At 35.1% G+C, this 17,101-nt stretch overlaps 1 protein-coding gene across 1 annotated transcript in view; it reads left to right on the forward strand.

Moving 5' to 3' along the window:
- Positions 1-17,101, forward strand: part of Gmppa (GDP-mannose pyrophosphorylase A) — a 141,743-nt gene that overhangs the window by 109,610 nt on the left and 15,032 nt on the right. Inside the window, exon 8 of the mRNA XM_090390600.1 lies at positions 13,071-13,163. Within this exon, the coding sequence (XP_090246726.1) occupies positions 13,071-13,163 (93 nt within the window). The remainder of the gene's footprint in view (positions 1-13,070; positions 13,164-17,101) is intronic.

A 17,101-nucleotide genomic window follows, 5' to 3' on the forward strand; every position in this document is an offset into this window, starting at 1 on the left:
TGTTTGTATTTTTCCAGTCTTCTTCCCTCTGGAAAAATATCTGGTAATATTCTTTCCAAATTATTTTAATCTCTTGAATTGTTCTAATATTGTTTTTATCTTTCATTTTTAGTGATCTGTTTTGAGGTGTTTTTGTTAATTATTTTATAATTTTATATTCAGTCTCTTGCTATTATTCTTTTGTATAACACATTTTTGCTTTTTCTTCTAACCAAGCATGTTTAGCAGATCTGCACATTCTATCTGTTTTGTTATTCAGTCTTTTAGAAATTTCCTTATTTTCCTCTATATTTTCTCTGTTCAGAGTATTTTTTGCAACTTTTTTTTTCTTTTAAAGTTTCCAAAATTTTTTGGTTATCTACTCATTATTTGCTCTAATTGTTGTACCAAGCGTTTTTCTTGCAACATTCATTTACCATAACTGCTCTGCCCATTTTCCATATATTTTTTACATTGTCAAAGATTATTTTCTTTAACTCTGTTTCTATGATGTTTCTGTAGTTTTATATAGTTATCTTACAGTTTATGTTCATAATGTTGCTTAGGGTCTTTGGTTTTGCTATTTTTAAATTTCAACTTAATTTTTTCAGCTGGTAGTTCATGATGGTCAAAATCTGCTTTCTTTTAGTGTTCTTACATTTTGGATCGAGGATTTCCAGTTACTTGATCAAAATGTAATCAGTACAATTTTTAGTCATACCATCTGGAGATATCCATGTGTATTTGCATGATGCTATATGGAAAAATATGGTGTTTGAGATGAATAGATGGTTATGTTTACAGAATTCCAGCAGTTTTTGGTCTTTCATTTCTCTCATCCACTCTAAATTTGCTCATCACATCTTTCCTGTCCAATGTAAATCTCTCTACCTTGGTGTTGAAGTCTTCCATTACTATTAGGATATCATTTTTGTTTGTTTTGTCAATAAGGTCCTGTAATTGCTGGTAGAAAGTATCTAATTATTCATATGATTTATCTGGAGCATAAATTTGGATAATTAAAAAAAAAATCCCTTTTTCTTTTCTTTTTAATCTATTTTTTTACAATATGAATAACAGTCAGTTTTCCATGTAGCAGTAATTTTGAAGCTATTTGATGTAAGGTGAAGTCTAACAAAATCAAATACATGACAGAGTGTCACTACAAATCTAGTGGATCACCTGCTAGTGAGAATGAAATGCATCACTAAATCTAATCATCATCATCATCATCATATTCCTCACATGTACCTCAAGGGGTGTACGGGATACGATAGTACCACATGAAAATATCTCATGTTTCTATCGTCTAAGGCACTTTGTACCGTATCAATCCACCTATATGTTGGTCTTCCTCTGGGTCGTTTTCCTGCCACCAGGCAGAGAACACCAGTTTTGCTAATCTTTCCTCGCCCATTCTGTTTAAGTGACCATACCACCTGAGATTAGCTCTGCTAACGCATTCCTGGATGCTGACAATGTCAAGTTCTTTCCTAATATCCTCGTTTTTAATATGATATTACCATTGATACCATCTGTTCATGCCTCTAATCTTTCTCAGGACTCTCTCATATCTGCGGTCTCTAGTCTTTGGTCAAGTGTTTTACTTCTGACCCAGCTCTCAGATCCATAAGTTAAAACTGGTTCGAACACTGTCCTGTATACAGCTAATTTAGTGTTCCAACTAATTTCTCTCTTATTCCATATGAATTGATTCAATTGACTTCTTACCATACCAGCTTTGTTGATTCTGTTGTCTATTTCCATATTTAATTTACCATCTTCAGTAAAAATCGTGCCTAAATAGCTGAAATGTTTTACTTGTTTCACGGGTTCCCTGTTCACAACACAGTTGACATTTTCAACAATTTTACCTATTTTCATTGTCTTTGTCTTTTTAATGCTGATCTTCATACCATATCTATTACAACAGGTATTCAATTTAGTCAGAGAATCTTGCAGACTTGTAGCAGATTTATTTAGAAATATAACATCATTTGCATAAAGCAAAGAGCTGACATTAACATCTCCAATTCTGATATCATGTTTAATACTACTTTCCTTCATAATGTGATCCATATAGATAATTAATAACAGAGGGAATAATGTACATCCTTGTCTCACACCAGATTTAACATTAAACCATCTTCCTGTACTTCCTTCAGTTCTAACTGCTGACTTACAAATCCAATAAAGACTAAGTATTGCTTGATATAATGTCCCATTGACACCATATAACTGTAGCGTATTGTATAGCTTCTCTCTTGGCACCTTGTCATATGCCATTTCCAGATCGACAAAATACAGTTATATTATTTTTTCTTATATTCCCATACTTTCCCAATTATTTGTTGTAAAGTGAAGATCTGATCCTGACAGCCTCTATTTGGCCTGAATCTAGCTTGTTCTTCACCAAGCTTTTCTTCCACAATGCTTCTCAACTGTTTCTCAAGAATACTTGCATAGATCTTGCCAGGAATACTCAGTAGGGAAACACCTCTGTAATTCTCACATTGTTTTATTTCCCTTTTTATATATGGGTACTATTAGAGCTCTACTCCAATCATCGGGAATTCATACCTCTGTCCAGGCTTTCTGAACTATGCAGTGCAGCCACTGTAAGACTTTTATACCACCATACTTCAGCATTTCTGGTCGAATATCATCTACTCCTGCTGCCTTTCCACGTTTCAAGCCTCTGATGGCTTTTTCTACTTCAAGAATGCATATGTATTCCTGACTGCATGCCTGGTCAGTGTTTTTTATCACTGTGCTGTCATCACTGCTTGTTTCATTTAGCAAATTTTCGAAGTAATTACTCCCTACTTCAAGGATATCTTTTTCTCCTGTTTTCATGTCACCTTTATCATCTCTAACTCCTTTTATAGCACTCTTTCCTCCATTTCTAAGCTTCTTAAACAACCTCCAGAATATCTTACCACCTTCTTGATATTTATTTTCTATGTTCTTCCAAAGTCCTCCCATAACTTTTGTTTAGCTAGTTTTACACAGTGTGTCACTTTCTTACATTTGTCTCTGTATTCTCTAAGAGCAAAAGCTGACTTATTTGCAATGAACTTTTGATATGCTTTCTTCTTTTCCTTCACTGCCTCTTTAACTTCCTGTGCCTACCATGGAGTTCTGATTTTTCTATCCTTGCAGACAACCTCACCACATGCCGTTCTGACTGAATCAATCAGGGTTTTCTTCAAGGCTTGTCACTGAATCTCGAAGGTTTGGTTTCTGTTCTCAAACTCTTTCATTTTTTCTTCAATAATCTTTGTGTATTTTAGTCTAAAGTTCACATTTGAGAGCTGCTCAACTTTTTAAACTTTCTTACATGTTATTCTTTTCAATATGAAATTCAATTTTATCCTGCTCAAGACTAAATAGTGATGACTTCCAATTTCAAATCCTCTGTACACTCTGGTGTCCTGCACCAGGGAGAAAACATCACTATCAACAATAACATAGTCAATGAGACTTTTCTTATTCCTTGCCTCTTCTCTCCATGTGAATATGTGTACATTTTTATGTTGGAACATGGTGTTAGTAATCACCAGTCCATGTCCTGAGCAGAAATCCAACATGTATTTGCCATTATTATTAGCTTTGCTGTTTTCTCCAAATTTTTCCAAAATATTTTGGTATGTCTGACAATCATTTCCTACTCTGCTATTTAGATCCCCAACAAGGACCAATTTTTCATTGTGTCAGTTGCTTTTTCTAAAGCATCAAAAAATTTCTCCACTTCTACCTTTTTCCAAAATATTCTGTGGGATCATAGGCACAAATAAGTCTCATTGTCCAATTCCCCATTCTAATATTTGCCCACATCACTCTACTTGAGACTGCCTGCCATTCAAGAAGATTAGCCTCGTATTTTGTGTTGAATACTATGGCTACTCCTTCTTTTCTTTGATTGTCATTTCCTGACTATAACATTTTGTATTTATTGCTCAGAAAGATCTCACCAGTTTTTGTCTTTTTTGTTTCAGTCACCCCTCTTATGTCGATCTGGTACTTATCTAATTACTCAGCTAGCTCAATTTCTTTGCCATTCAGGCTTTTTATGTTGATAGTACCGATCTTTTACTCTGGTGATGTTGAGTTGGGGTGTGCTTTTAGATTTGTTGCAGTAGCTAACTTTTCGCTGTTCGCCCTGGTTCTCTGGCGAAAACAACGGGGGCCTTGTTTAACCAGGCGTCGCCTGGTTAAACTATTTCTGTTTAACCAGGCGATGTCAGCTGGCATGAAATTTTTCATGTTATAACATCATTTTCTATATTGGTTTAAGCCAATTAGAATACAATTTGGTCGGCTAAATCCCAAATTGCCAGCCCATCCTCATTTGTTCAGTATCCAGGTAGATATCCAACAGGGTGCACCACAAGAAGGTGAGGATTGGACATTAGGTCAGAAGCCCTGGTCGGTCCTCTTAGTTATACAGCTTTGACCCTTAAGCACACTACTAAATTTATGATTACTCATCATGGATGACTTTAATTATCCAAACATTGATTGGGTAGCAGTGCAGTCTCATGAAAATAATGAAACTGAATTTATTGAGTTGTTGCATGACAACTTCCTTAAGCAGTTTGTGACAGAAGGAACTTGAGGTCAATGAATATTAGACACTGATTTATAGTGTCAGAGGGGTTTTCAGTAAAAAGTGCAACTCTTCTGTATCCAGTTGGTGATGGTGATCATGCTGTCCTGACATGGAAATTAGCTAGTATATGGATATTCCATTTTGAAAAGGTTACATGCTGAACTTATTACCAGCTGAGGAGAATATTTGGGTCGATCCCATGGTATTTGTTGCTAGATGGGAAGGATATTGGCAGTGTGTGGGTGGAGGGAGGGGAGTATTTAAAAAATATATTGATGAGTTCAAAGAGCAAACAGGAATTGTTAAAGATGATGTCAGGACTATTCAATGTAGATTATGAGGAAAGATTGAGAATTTGTGAACTGCAGACAGAAGAAAGAGGAGGGTGATATGATAGGGACCTACAAACTTCTGGAGGGATAATACAGGATACCAGCAGATGGAATTTTTTATTTTATGGAGGGTATCTGTGTAAGTTGAAAATGAATGCAGTTAGCTTTATAAGCTTTGTGTAGCTTATATATTCCTCTGGTGCTACTACAGGACGTTTGTCCAAAGTTTGCCTCTCTGTTGTTATTCCAAGGGGGGGCCTTCTATTTGATAGACAATTCCTGGCAATATGCCTGATCTTATTGCATTTGAAACACATGGGGGGTTCCCTATATTCCCTCTGAACACTCTTTCCTGTGGTTTTGAGTTGTAGAAGTTGTGATTTTGCTCAGCCATTTGTTCTAATTTTGCCATCATGCTATCAATTTACTAAGCATAGGCTGGCTCTGTTTTTCTACCTCCTGTGTAACTACTTCTTTTATTCCCTCTGCTTGCGAGACACTGGGCTCTGAGGCTTTGACTGAGGTGATAGCCAGCTGTTGCAATACAGCAGCCAGTCGATCTATCACAGGTTGCTGTAATTTTGTCACCTCATGCCTAATCATGGAACATACTTCCTCTCTGTTAATCAGATCCTTCTTTTCAGACATAATTCTCTCCCTTCCATCTGACCCCATGTTAAAATTGATGGCTTTGTGTTCTTCATTATTCTTTTGGGTTATGGTCATCCCCTTTTCTCTCTTTGTCTCTATCTCTAACTTATTTAGGTCCCCTGTACTACTATTTTCCTTAATGATGTTTATGTTGCATAACTTGGATGCGGGACAAATGTCTCCAAGCATCTGCTCCTTTTCCCTTACTGCTCCTTTTCCCTAACAATCCTCAAGATTTGTGATTCTCTTCTTGTATGCTGTCTCTCTTAATTCTGGCTTTAGTCCCTGCTTAAATTGAAGGAAAACTGCCCAGTCTAGGTGAGATTTAACTTCACTTGAAATGCTAAGACTGTTGGCCAGGGTCAGCAGACGATTGTAATAGTCAGTCACACTTTCCCTGTCCTTTTGGGAGCTTCCTTTTAATTTCCAAAGATTTGGCCCTATACTTCTAAGCTTTGAAAACTGTGAGATCAGCGTCTCCTTGAATTTGGTGTATTCTAGCGTTTCCTTTAAAATGGGAGAGGAATATAGGAAGGTTTTAGCCTTTCCCACTAACTTACTCCTGAGTAATATTAGCAACTGGAAGTCGGACCAGTTAGCTAATACTCTCAGTTTCTCGATGTACGAGAAAAAGGCCAATACATCGTCATTGTCCTCTCCAGAGAATTGCGGGAATGCTTGTTGGGGATTTACTGTTCTAAAAAAAACTATGTCGTCCATCCCAGTGCTAGAAGGGAGTGCCATAATGACTTATCAGTTACAAAATTCTTGGTTCTGTACTCAAATTTTTCAAAATTCAATCTTGCCTGGCTTGACCTACTACTTGCTCACTTTGATTTAATGGGTTCTATATATTTCTCATTATTAAATCAAATCCTGTCAGATTTTATCTTTTATCTTTTATCTCTTATATGTATATATTGATTTATTCTACCTTTCTCTCAATAATTCCTATATTTTCTTTCCTTATACTTATTTAATACCGTTTACTTTAAACTTCTATCTCACTTAACTTAACTCAGGCCGAATCCCTGACAAGAATGAAGCTGTTGGTTTGTGAGACAAAGAAAATGCAAATGGCGGATGCCTATTTCTTTGTCTCAGCACTGGTTCTAACTCCTTATTCAAATTCAGAGAAATTTATTTATTTTTGCTGCGCCACCCTGAATCCTAGATTATACTAAACTTGTATGACCAAGGAGTTAGAATACAGTCAGCATTCACTCTTATCAACCATATTTTTCCCACTTGCAGTCATGACCCAATATTATCTAATTTCCTGCCTTTTTAGGTTTACTAAATTTTATGAGCAAGTGCAATAGGTTCTAAGTTCAGGCAATACAACATTTATATTTAAACAAAACATTTAATTTCAAGAAAATACATATAACACACGTTATCAAACTGAGTCAATCAAACAATCAAAGCTAGGTAGAGAGGTAAATTAGCACTCATATATACAATTACTTTATCCTTTCTATAATTCTCAATCTGAGAAACACATTTAATAACATTTAATACCCTTAGTCTCTTTGTGCCACTCTAGTTAATCAATTCCATTCTCAATTTTCTCTGACAATCCTATCCAATATATATATATATATACAAAACTCAATTAAGAACTTTAGTAAATCTCTCTCACAAGGTAAATTCATGTAACAATTTTCTGTATCTCTTTCAATTTTAGCAGTAATTTCTAGAATCTATCTGCTATATAAGCTTTACGTACAATATTCTGTTTCATTCTCAATCTATCAATTTACTGTCCTAAGAGTCTCTCGTAGCACAATACAATAAAATCTTCCTAAACATTTCCACTAGATAGGAGATATAAAATTTTGCACCTTACCAATTGCTGGTATTTTACTTTGGCCGCTTCCTTATCTCGTCGGATATCTGCCTTCTACGACTTCTTTACTTCACGCATTCTCAGGATGTTCACTACAGATTCCCTCTGTACTTCATAGTTGGATATTTCTGCAGTCTTCCACAAATATAGTCTGCTGGGCTAGTTTCCCTCTGGCAGGCTTCCTGGTCATTCTTGCGATATTTCCTTGAACAAAGGAATACCACGTGGAGGCCCCACACCAGCCGAACCTACGAGGGCACAGGAACACAGCAGCAGGAAAACGTCTAAAAGCCTTGTCTCCAGTGTTACATGCCTTTTTAAACAATGCGCCACTCCTTTTACTTTCGTCATCGACATCTACGTCAGCTTTTTCCACGTCACACAGCACTTAGTGCCGCACTCGGAACCCTCTCTTAACTTACAGAGTGGTGCAGTGGGGGGGGGGGAGCACCGTGCTTACTAACGGATATGCCTGTACACTGTATTATGCGTTTTGAAGTCGGCCATTTCGCATTTTTGAATAATATTATTTCTCTCCCAGCAATTGGTAGGTACTTACATAGTATTTGAGACTAAGTAGCCATACATAATAAAATTTTCACAATACAATATAAGATAAAAGACATAAAACTAAATTAAGATTGCTATACAAGTGCTTATTCATTTCTGAGAAATCATTATTTGTTCCAATAGAGTGAGAACTATGTTAAGTCTGAGTGAAACGTAATTTTTTTAATATTTAGTTTCACTCCAACTTAACACCTCCAAATTAAAATCAGTCATCTCTCAAGGCTCCAACATTATTAGATCTTATAATTTTTTCTCTCTTCCAGGCCTTTTTCTTGTGAACTGGCAAAAAAAACTTGTTTTACTAATCTTTCCTCTTCCATTCTATTAAGTGACCATACCCTCTGAAATTGGCTCTGCTAACACATTTCAGAATGTTAACAATGGCAAGTTATTTCCTAATATCCTTATTTTTAATACAATACCGCCATTGATGCCATCTGTTCATTTTCCTAATCTTTCTCAGAACTTTCATATCTGTGGTCTCCAGTCTTTGATGATCAAGTGTTTTATTTCTAACTCAGCTCTTAGATCTGTAAGTTAAAATTGGTTTGAACACTGTCTTGTATTTAGTGTTTTGACTAATTTCTTTCTTATTCCTTATAAATTTATTTAGCTGGCTTCTTACCATACTAGCTTTACTAATTGTGCTGTCTATTTCCATGTTTAATTTGCTGTCTTCACTAAAAATTGTGCCTAAATTGGTGAAATGTTTTATGTATTCTATAAGTTCACTATTCAGGATACAGTTGATGCTTTCAATAGGCAGAACAACTGTTTCGTGAACTTATAGTAAAACATTTCAGCCATTTAGACACAATTTTTAGTTAAAATTTAGAGAACTTATAATTTGTGATCTGAAAATGCTGGTTTGAAATCCAATGAATATTACTAACTGAATACATTATTTATTCAGTTACTAATAATAGTAATAAATAGACTAATAAATGATAATAGGGGTGTTTAAGGGTCAAAGCTGTATAACTGAGAGGAGACCTCCACATAGCCTTTAAAGGAATGCAGAGAAACCGACCAGGGCTTCTGACCTAATGTCCAATCCTCACCTTCTCGTGGTGCACCCTGTTGGGTATCTACATAGATACTGAACGAACGAGGATGAGCTGGCAATTTGGGATTTAGCCGACCAAATTGTATTCTTATTGGCTTAAACCAATATAGAAAATGATGGTACAACATGACAAAATTTCATGCCGGGTGGTGCGTCGCCCGTTGTTTTCACCAGGGAACCAGGACGAACAGCGAAAAGTCAGCTACTAGAACAAATCTGAAAGCGCATCCCAACTCACCATCACCAGAGTTAAAGATCGGTACTATCAACATAAGAAGCCTGAGTGGCAAAGAAATGGAGCTAGCTGAAGAATTAGATAAGTACCAGATCGACATAATAGGGGTGACTGAAACAAAAAAGACAAAAACTGGTGAGATCTTTCTGAGCAATAAATACAAAATGTTATAGTCAGGAAATGACAAGGAAAAGAAGTAGTAACCAGCTCATCTTCTGGAATGGCAGGCAGTGTCAAGTAGGGTGATTTGGGCAAATATGAGAATGGGGAACTGAACAATGAGACTTATTTGTGCCTATGGTCCCACAGAAGGTTCAACTAAGGTAGAAGTGGAGGAATTTTTTGATACTTTAGAAAAACAACTGACACAAAAAACAGAAAAGTTGGTCCTTGTTGGGGATCTAAACAGCAGAGTAGGAAATGATTGTCAGACATACAAAAATATTTTGGGAAAATTTGGAGAAAAGAGCAAAGCTAATAATAGTGGCAAATACCTGTTGGATTTCTGCTCAAGACATGGACTGGTTATTGCTAACACCATGTTCCAACATAAAAATGTGCACAAATTCACATGGAGAGAAGAGGCAAGGAATAAGAAAAGTCTCATTGACTATGTTATTGTTGATAGTGATGTTTTCTCCCTGGTGCAGGACACCAGAGTGTACAGAGGATTTGAAATTGGAAGTCATCACTATTTAGTCTTGAGCAGGATAAAATTGAATTTCATATTGAAAAGAATAACATGTAAGAAAGTTTTAGAGTGAATAAAAGTTGAGCAGCTCTCAGATGTGAACTGTAGACTAAAATACACAAAGATTATTGAAGAAAATATGAAAGAATTTGAGAACAGAAACCAAACCTTGGAGATTCAGTGGCAAGCTTTGAAGAAAACCCTGATTGATTCAGCCAGAGAGGCATGTGGTGAGGTTGTCTGCAAGGATAGAAAAATCAGAACTCCATGGTGGACACAGGAAGTTAAAGAGGCAGTGAAGGAAAAGAAGAAAGCATATCAAAAGTTCCTGGCAAATAAGTCAGCTGTTGCTCTTAGAGAATACAGAGATAAATGTAAGAAAGCGAAACACTGTGTAAAACTAGCTAAACAAAAGTCATGGGAGGACTTTGGGAAGAACATAGAAAATAAATATCAAGAAGGTGGTAAGATATTCTGGAGGTTGTTGAAGAAGCTTAGAAATGGAGGAAAGAGTGCTGTAAAAGGAGTTAGAGATGATAAAGGTGACATGAAAACAGGAGAAAAAGATATCCTTGAAGTATGGAGTAATTACTTCGAAAAATTGCTAAATGAAACAAGCAGTGATAGCACAGTGGTAAAAAACACTGAACAGGCATACAGTCAGGAATACATATCCATACTTGAAGAAGAAAAAGCCATCAAAGGCTTGAAGTGTGGAAAGGCAGCAGTAGTAGATGATATTCGACCAGAAATGCTGAAATATGGTAGTACAAAAGTCTTACAGTGGCTGCACTGCATAGTTCAGAAAGCCTGGACAGAGGGACGAATTTCTGATGATTGGAGTAGAGCTCTAATAGTACCCATATATAAAAAGGGAAATAAAACTGAATGTGAGAATTTCAGAGGTATTTTCCTACTGAGTGTTACTGGCAAGATCTATGCAAGTATACTTGAGAAACAGTTGAGAAGAATTGTGGAAGAAAAGCTTGGTGAAGAACAATCTGGGTTCAGGCCAAATATTGGCTGTCAGGATCAGATCTTCACTTTACAACAAATAGTTGAGAAAGCATGGGAATATAGCAAAGATCTGTATTTAAGTTTTGTTGATCTGTAAAAGGCATATGACAAGGTGCCAAGAGAGAAGCTATTCAATACGCTACAGTTATATGATGTCAATGGGGCATTATATCAAGCAATACTTAATCTTTATTGGAATTGTAAGTCAGCAGTTAGAATTGAAGGAAGTACAGGAAGATGGTTTAATGTTAAATCTGGTGTGAGACAAGGATGTACATTATTCCCTCTGTTATTAATTATCTATATGGATCACATTATGAAGGAAAGTGGTATTAAACATGATATCAGAATTGGAGATGTTAATGTCAGCTCTTTGCTTTATGTGAATGATGTTATACTTCTAAATAAATCCGCTACAAGTTTGCAAGATTCCCAGACTAAATTGAATACCTGTTGTAATAGATATGGTATGAAGATCAGCATTAAAAAGACAAAGACAATGAAAATAGGTAGAATTGTTGAAAATGTCAATTGCATTGTGAATGGGAAACCTGTGGAACAAGTAAAACATTTCAGTTTCTTAGGCACGATTTTTAGTGAAGATGGTAAAATAAATATGGAAATAGACAACAGAATCAATAAAGCTGGTATGGTAGGAAGTCAATTGAATAAATTTATATGGAATAAGAGAGAAATTAGTCGGAACACTAAATTAGCTGTATACAAGACAGTGTTCAAACCAGTTTTAACTTATGGATCTGAGAGCTGAGTCAGAAGTAAAACACTTGACCAAAGACTAGAGACCGCAGTTATGAGACTCCTGAGAAAGATTAGAGGTGTGAACAGATGGCATCAATGAAAATATCATATTAAAAACGAGGATGTTAGAAAAGAACTTGACATTGTCAGCATCCAGGAATGGGTTAGCAGAGATATTCTCAGGTGGTATGGTCACTTGAACAGAATGGGCGAGGAAAGATTAGCAAAACAAGTGTTCTCTGCCAGGTTGGCAGGAAAATGACCCAGAGGAAAACCAAGATATAGGCGGATTGATACGGTACAAAGTGCCTTATATGATAGAAATATAAGATCTGATAATGTTAGTCTTGACATGTAACAGACTGATTTGGAGGAAAATTGTAGATAGGAAGTTAGTAATGATGTAAATTTTTCATATAGTACTATAATATCCTGTATACCCCTTGGGGGTACATGTCTGGAATTTCATGATGATGATAAATGATAATAAATGCAATGAAGCATTCATTACATTTGATGTTATCTTGATTATTGAAGAGCATAGTTATGAGAATATTGAAAGTAAGAAAAAAAGATAGAAATTGGTCATGAAGATTATAAACATTGGTATAGTTGATCAAGAAATTTCTACCCCCACCAATTCCTTTTTATTAATATTTCCTCGTAGCCTTTCCTACCAAAGTTTTCTGCTTTTTTCAGATAATTCTATTCTGTGTACTTATCTTCCCTGTACTTACAGGGAAGATAAGTACACAGCAATTGTGAATCACCAATGCATTTCATCATTCAGATTCAGAATATGCTTCTTTTTTCTTCATTTGTCTTACTTCTAAATTTAAAGTGCAGAGCAGGCACTCTGAAATCATTACTTGCTTATCTCAAAAACAGAATTGTCTATTTTAAATTTCTAGCATAGTGTGCCTTTATTCCTCTAAATGATGGCTTTCAAATGTAGATCCATTGCGTGCAAGATTAAATCATCTAGAAAACAGAACAAGTGAACATCAAAGATATATCGTTCTTCTAACTCAGAATAGGATGGTAGAATGTCATAGAGCAGTGTACATAATTATTTGTACAGAGAGGGCACTGTACAAATAATTATTTTACGATGGTCTTATTATAGATTCACAGCTGCTAAAATGTAATTCAGCAAGTAAACATTTTTACTTCATTCCGTATTTATGTGAGTTAACACTGGCATTATTCAGATAATATATATGATATTCATGAAAAATTAAAGAACTGAATGTATTTTTTCTAATTAATTTTCATTCTTAAAATGAAGTTTGACTTTAAATTTTTATAGCTTGGACCAAATGTCAGCATTGGAAAAGGAGTTACTATAGGAGATGGAGTAAGGATACGAGAATCCATTATACTTGGGAATGCCACAATCCAGGTATTTTATGATAAATATATAAAGCTGCTTAAAACCTTTTAGCAGATATATTATTTAAGTGTTTTGCATCAATATATATGTCAAGTTCATATTAATTTTTATTGTAATTTTAATCTCAAAACTGGATTTCTGTTTTTATATCTGAATATTCCATTACTGTATTTTTTGTTTGAATGAAATGCTACTCTTTAAATGTTAAAGAGAATTTTTTTAAAAAAATTCAATTTTATTCCTCTTTTGCTTGATAATTTACTAATTCCACAACTCGTTTAATGGAGATACTCATTCCGAAATGGAATCATAGATAAAATGTTTCTTTTCACAATGTTTGAAAAGCATATATATTTCAACTATATACAATTGGATATATATATTCAAACCTTGTATTTCTAAAATCAACAAATTTTAGAAATACAAGGGCTCAGTTACATGGTGATTCAAGCTAGATAATTAAGAAAGGAACTCTACATATCCTACAAGTGATCAGAACTTTGAATCTGGTATCTAATCCTTGCCTTCGTCTTCCTGCAATGTATCTGATTGATAGGTATCTACTTAGATACTAAATATGATGATAACTAACAGTTTGAGATTAATTAATTTAATGTGCTACGAAAAGTAGGCCATCTTGGACAACACAGTTAAACTAGGCGTACTAGTTTCATCGGGAAAGCAGTGTTAACTGTAAAAGTGGTTATGCTTTCGGCAGAACTGAAAGATATATCATGAACATAATTGCTTGCGAACATTAGAATTATTAAAATATAAATATTTTCAGTATCTCGCTTTATGGCGGCAGCTTTAAAAGTGTGATATGAGTGTATTTCAAATTGGAAAATAAATTGGACACTTATTCATGTTACTTTCACATTTAGCTGGTTTCATACAAAGGTAGGAAGGTTCTTCCTGTCTTATGGGATGAAACCCAGGTTTTTCGTCCTGCAAAGCAGGTAAACTGTTAGTGCAGTTACCAGACTATGTTCTCATAGCCTTAGTAGCTATGACTGAACAATAATCCAAACCATACCAAATCTACTCTAGTTTTACTAATTTATTTAGTTATATAAATTATCTTAATTTATATAACTTACTTTTAAATATAAATTTTAATTTCATGGAATTTAATGCACCACCTGTGAAATAATACGGATCTAAGCGGGGAACTCATTCAGTGTAAATTTGGTTACGATTGCAATTATTTGTGATATTGGCAAAGCTCTCTACCAACCTCTTGATTAATATTTCAATTAATATCTAAGGGTCCTAAGTGGCGCAGTAAAAAAATAAATATTCTTAGGCTTAATGAGAGGTTGGTTAGGAAGAATCATCTACATAGATTTTGGCTTGACCCTCGGGCTATTCCTTTGTGAACCAGAGATATCACGTGTCACATGTAAGAGAGTTAAATAACTAATATATATATATGTTAGAGGTTAAATAACTAATATATATATATATGGAAGTAGGGGACATAACAATCTGGTCTTTTTCGACTAAAGGGGAGTTAGTTAGGCAGTTAGATGAAAAATTGAGGTAGAGGGTTTTTGATCCTCAGAACAGGCAAACCAGCCTGTAGAACACACAATTTACAGACAAGAATAGTTGGATACATAGGGGTAAACACCTTATCCTCGTATTATGGTTAAGAAATCCAAGGGTACTTGGAAGGCTATGTGTGCTTAAGTGCCTGTTAAAGCCACTGATGCATGGATGGATATATACATATAATTGTTACAGAAATATGACAGATAAGTATGTGTGCCTTGCATTATTAGATAGTAAGGCAGTGAGTGTGAAGTCGTTAGCCTCTGTATACAAGTAGTCCAGTACAAGTAGTTCACGTGCAAACTTTGTTTACTTATGTTTGAATTAAAGTTGAAACCAAGCATATAATTTCTTGGCATCTCTAACTTATAGTATAACCAAGTGAAAAAAACTTTTACTATGCAGAATTGACCGAGACTTCTGACCTAATGTCCAATCTTCACTTTCATGTATTGCACACTGACGATATTGTAATGTTTATTGGCTTAAACTAAGAATACATATGATAGTGCAGTATGATGAGATTTCACAGCAGCTGGGAGGTTGCTCAATTAAACAAGGCCCTCACTGTTTTTGTCAGGGAACCAGGATGAAAGCAAAAAGTCAGCTACTGGGAAAAAATTCCAATTTAACATCTAGAAGAATAAAATCAGTGTCAATACAAATGAAGATAGGAACCATCAACACAGGTATTATCATCATCAAATTGCTGACATACCCTTGGGGTGGGGGGGGGGTACAGGATCTAATGATAGTACTACAGTGATCCCTCGATTAATGCACCCCCAATTAGTGTCATTTTTTTTTTTTTTTCGATACCCAAATTCGATTAAATGTTACAGATTTTAGAAATTTAATATCTATACATTTTTATGGCTAACTGTTTTAAAAAATCACTCACCAGGATGAAATAATTTAGTTACCAATTTAAAACATTTTACAGAGTTATTTTTAATGGCATACTACACTACTTCCATGTACACTATATATACTAAGTTCCAATTTTTGCCACCGAAATTTATGTCGTCTACTGCAATACGCCCAGAGATTCGAGACCCTTCGACACTTCTGTGCATGTCACAAAAGGAGAATCCATTTCGATAATAGGGTAATCAGTCAGTCTTCTGGGATGAGTTGTTTATTATTACACGTCGGAAAATTAACTTCTCTTTTATGATCATTGTAGTTTTTAAAGTGGTAACTATTTTGCTTGTATAACAGTTGGGATATTTTATCTATAAAGCACGTGATTTCGTGTGTTGGCGACTAATTCGTAAGTCCTTCTCCTTTCTTTCTCCCCTTCAATGATAACGTCCAAGAGTTAATTAAATCTGATATCTTATATTTCTTTTTTTGTCATGTTGTACCATCATTTTTTTTTATTTTATTTTGGTTTAACCAATAAGAATACAATTTGGTCGGCTAAATCCCAAATTTCCAGCCCATCCTCGTTCGTTCAGTATCAAAGTAGATACCCAACAGGGTGCACCACGAGAAGGTGAGGATTGGACATTAGGTCAGAAGCCCTGGTCGGTTCTCCGCATTCCTTTAAAGGCTATGTGGAGGTCTCCTCTCAGTTATACAGCTTTGACCCTTAAGCACCCCTCTCATGGAGGAAAATTGTAGATAGGAAGTTAGTAATGATGTAATTTTTTCATGTAGTACTATCATATCCTGTACACCCCTTGAGGGTACATGGCAGGAATTTGATGATGATGATGATGATCTTATATTTCTGTCTTCTAAGGCACTTTTTATTATATCAATCCACCTACATCGTGGTCTTCCTGTGGGTCTTTTTCTTGCCATCTTGGAAAAGAACGCTTGTTTAGCTAATCTTTCCTCTCCCATTCTGTGTAAGTGGCCAAAGAATCTGAGATTAGCTCTATTAACACATTCCTGAATGCTAACAATGACAAGTTCTTTCCTAATATCCTTGTTTTTAATGTGATACTGCTGTTGATGCCATCTGTTCTCAGGACTCATATCTGTGGCCTCCAGTCTTTGATCAAGAGTTTTATTTCTAATACTGCTTTCAGATCCATAAGTTAAAATTGATTTGAACACTGTTTTGTATACAGTTAGTTTAGTGTTTCAACTAATCTATCTCTTATTCCATATAAATTTATTCAGCTGACTTCCTACCATATTCAGCTTTGCTAATTCTGGTGTCTATTTCCAAATTTAATTTTGCTATCTTAGCCTGTCTAAATAGCTCAAATGTTTTACTTATAATAATTACTTAGTAATTCTATAGGTTCTCCATGCAGGATGCAGTTGATGTTCTCAATGTTTTTGCCTGTTTTCATTGTCTTTGTCTTTTTAATGATGATTTTGATATCAAATTTATTACAACAGTAATTCAATTTGGTCAGGGAATCCTGCAGACTTGT

Source organism: Typopeltis vanoorti, chromosome 3, assembly GCF_054136105.1.
Source record: "Typopeltis vanoorti isolate ZY-2024b chromosome 3, IOZ_Tvanoo_1.0, whole genome shotgun sequence".
In the NCBI taxonomy this organism is placed as follows: Eukaryota; Metazoa; Arthropoda; class Arachnida; order Uropygi; family Thelyphonidae; genus Typopeltis; species Typopeltis vanoorti.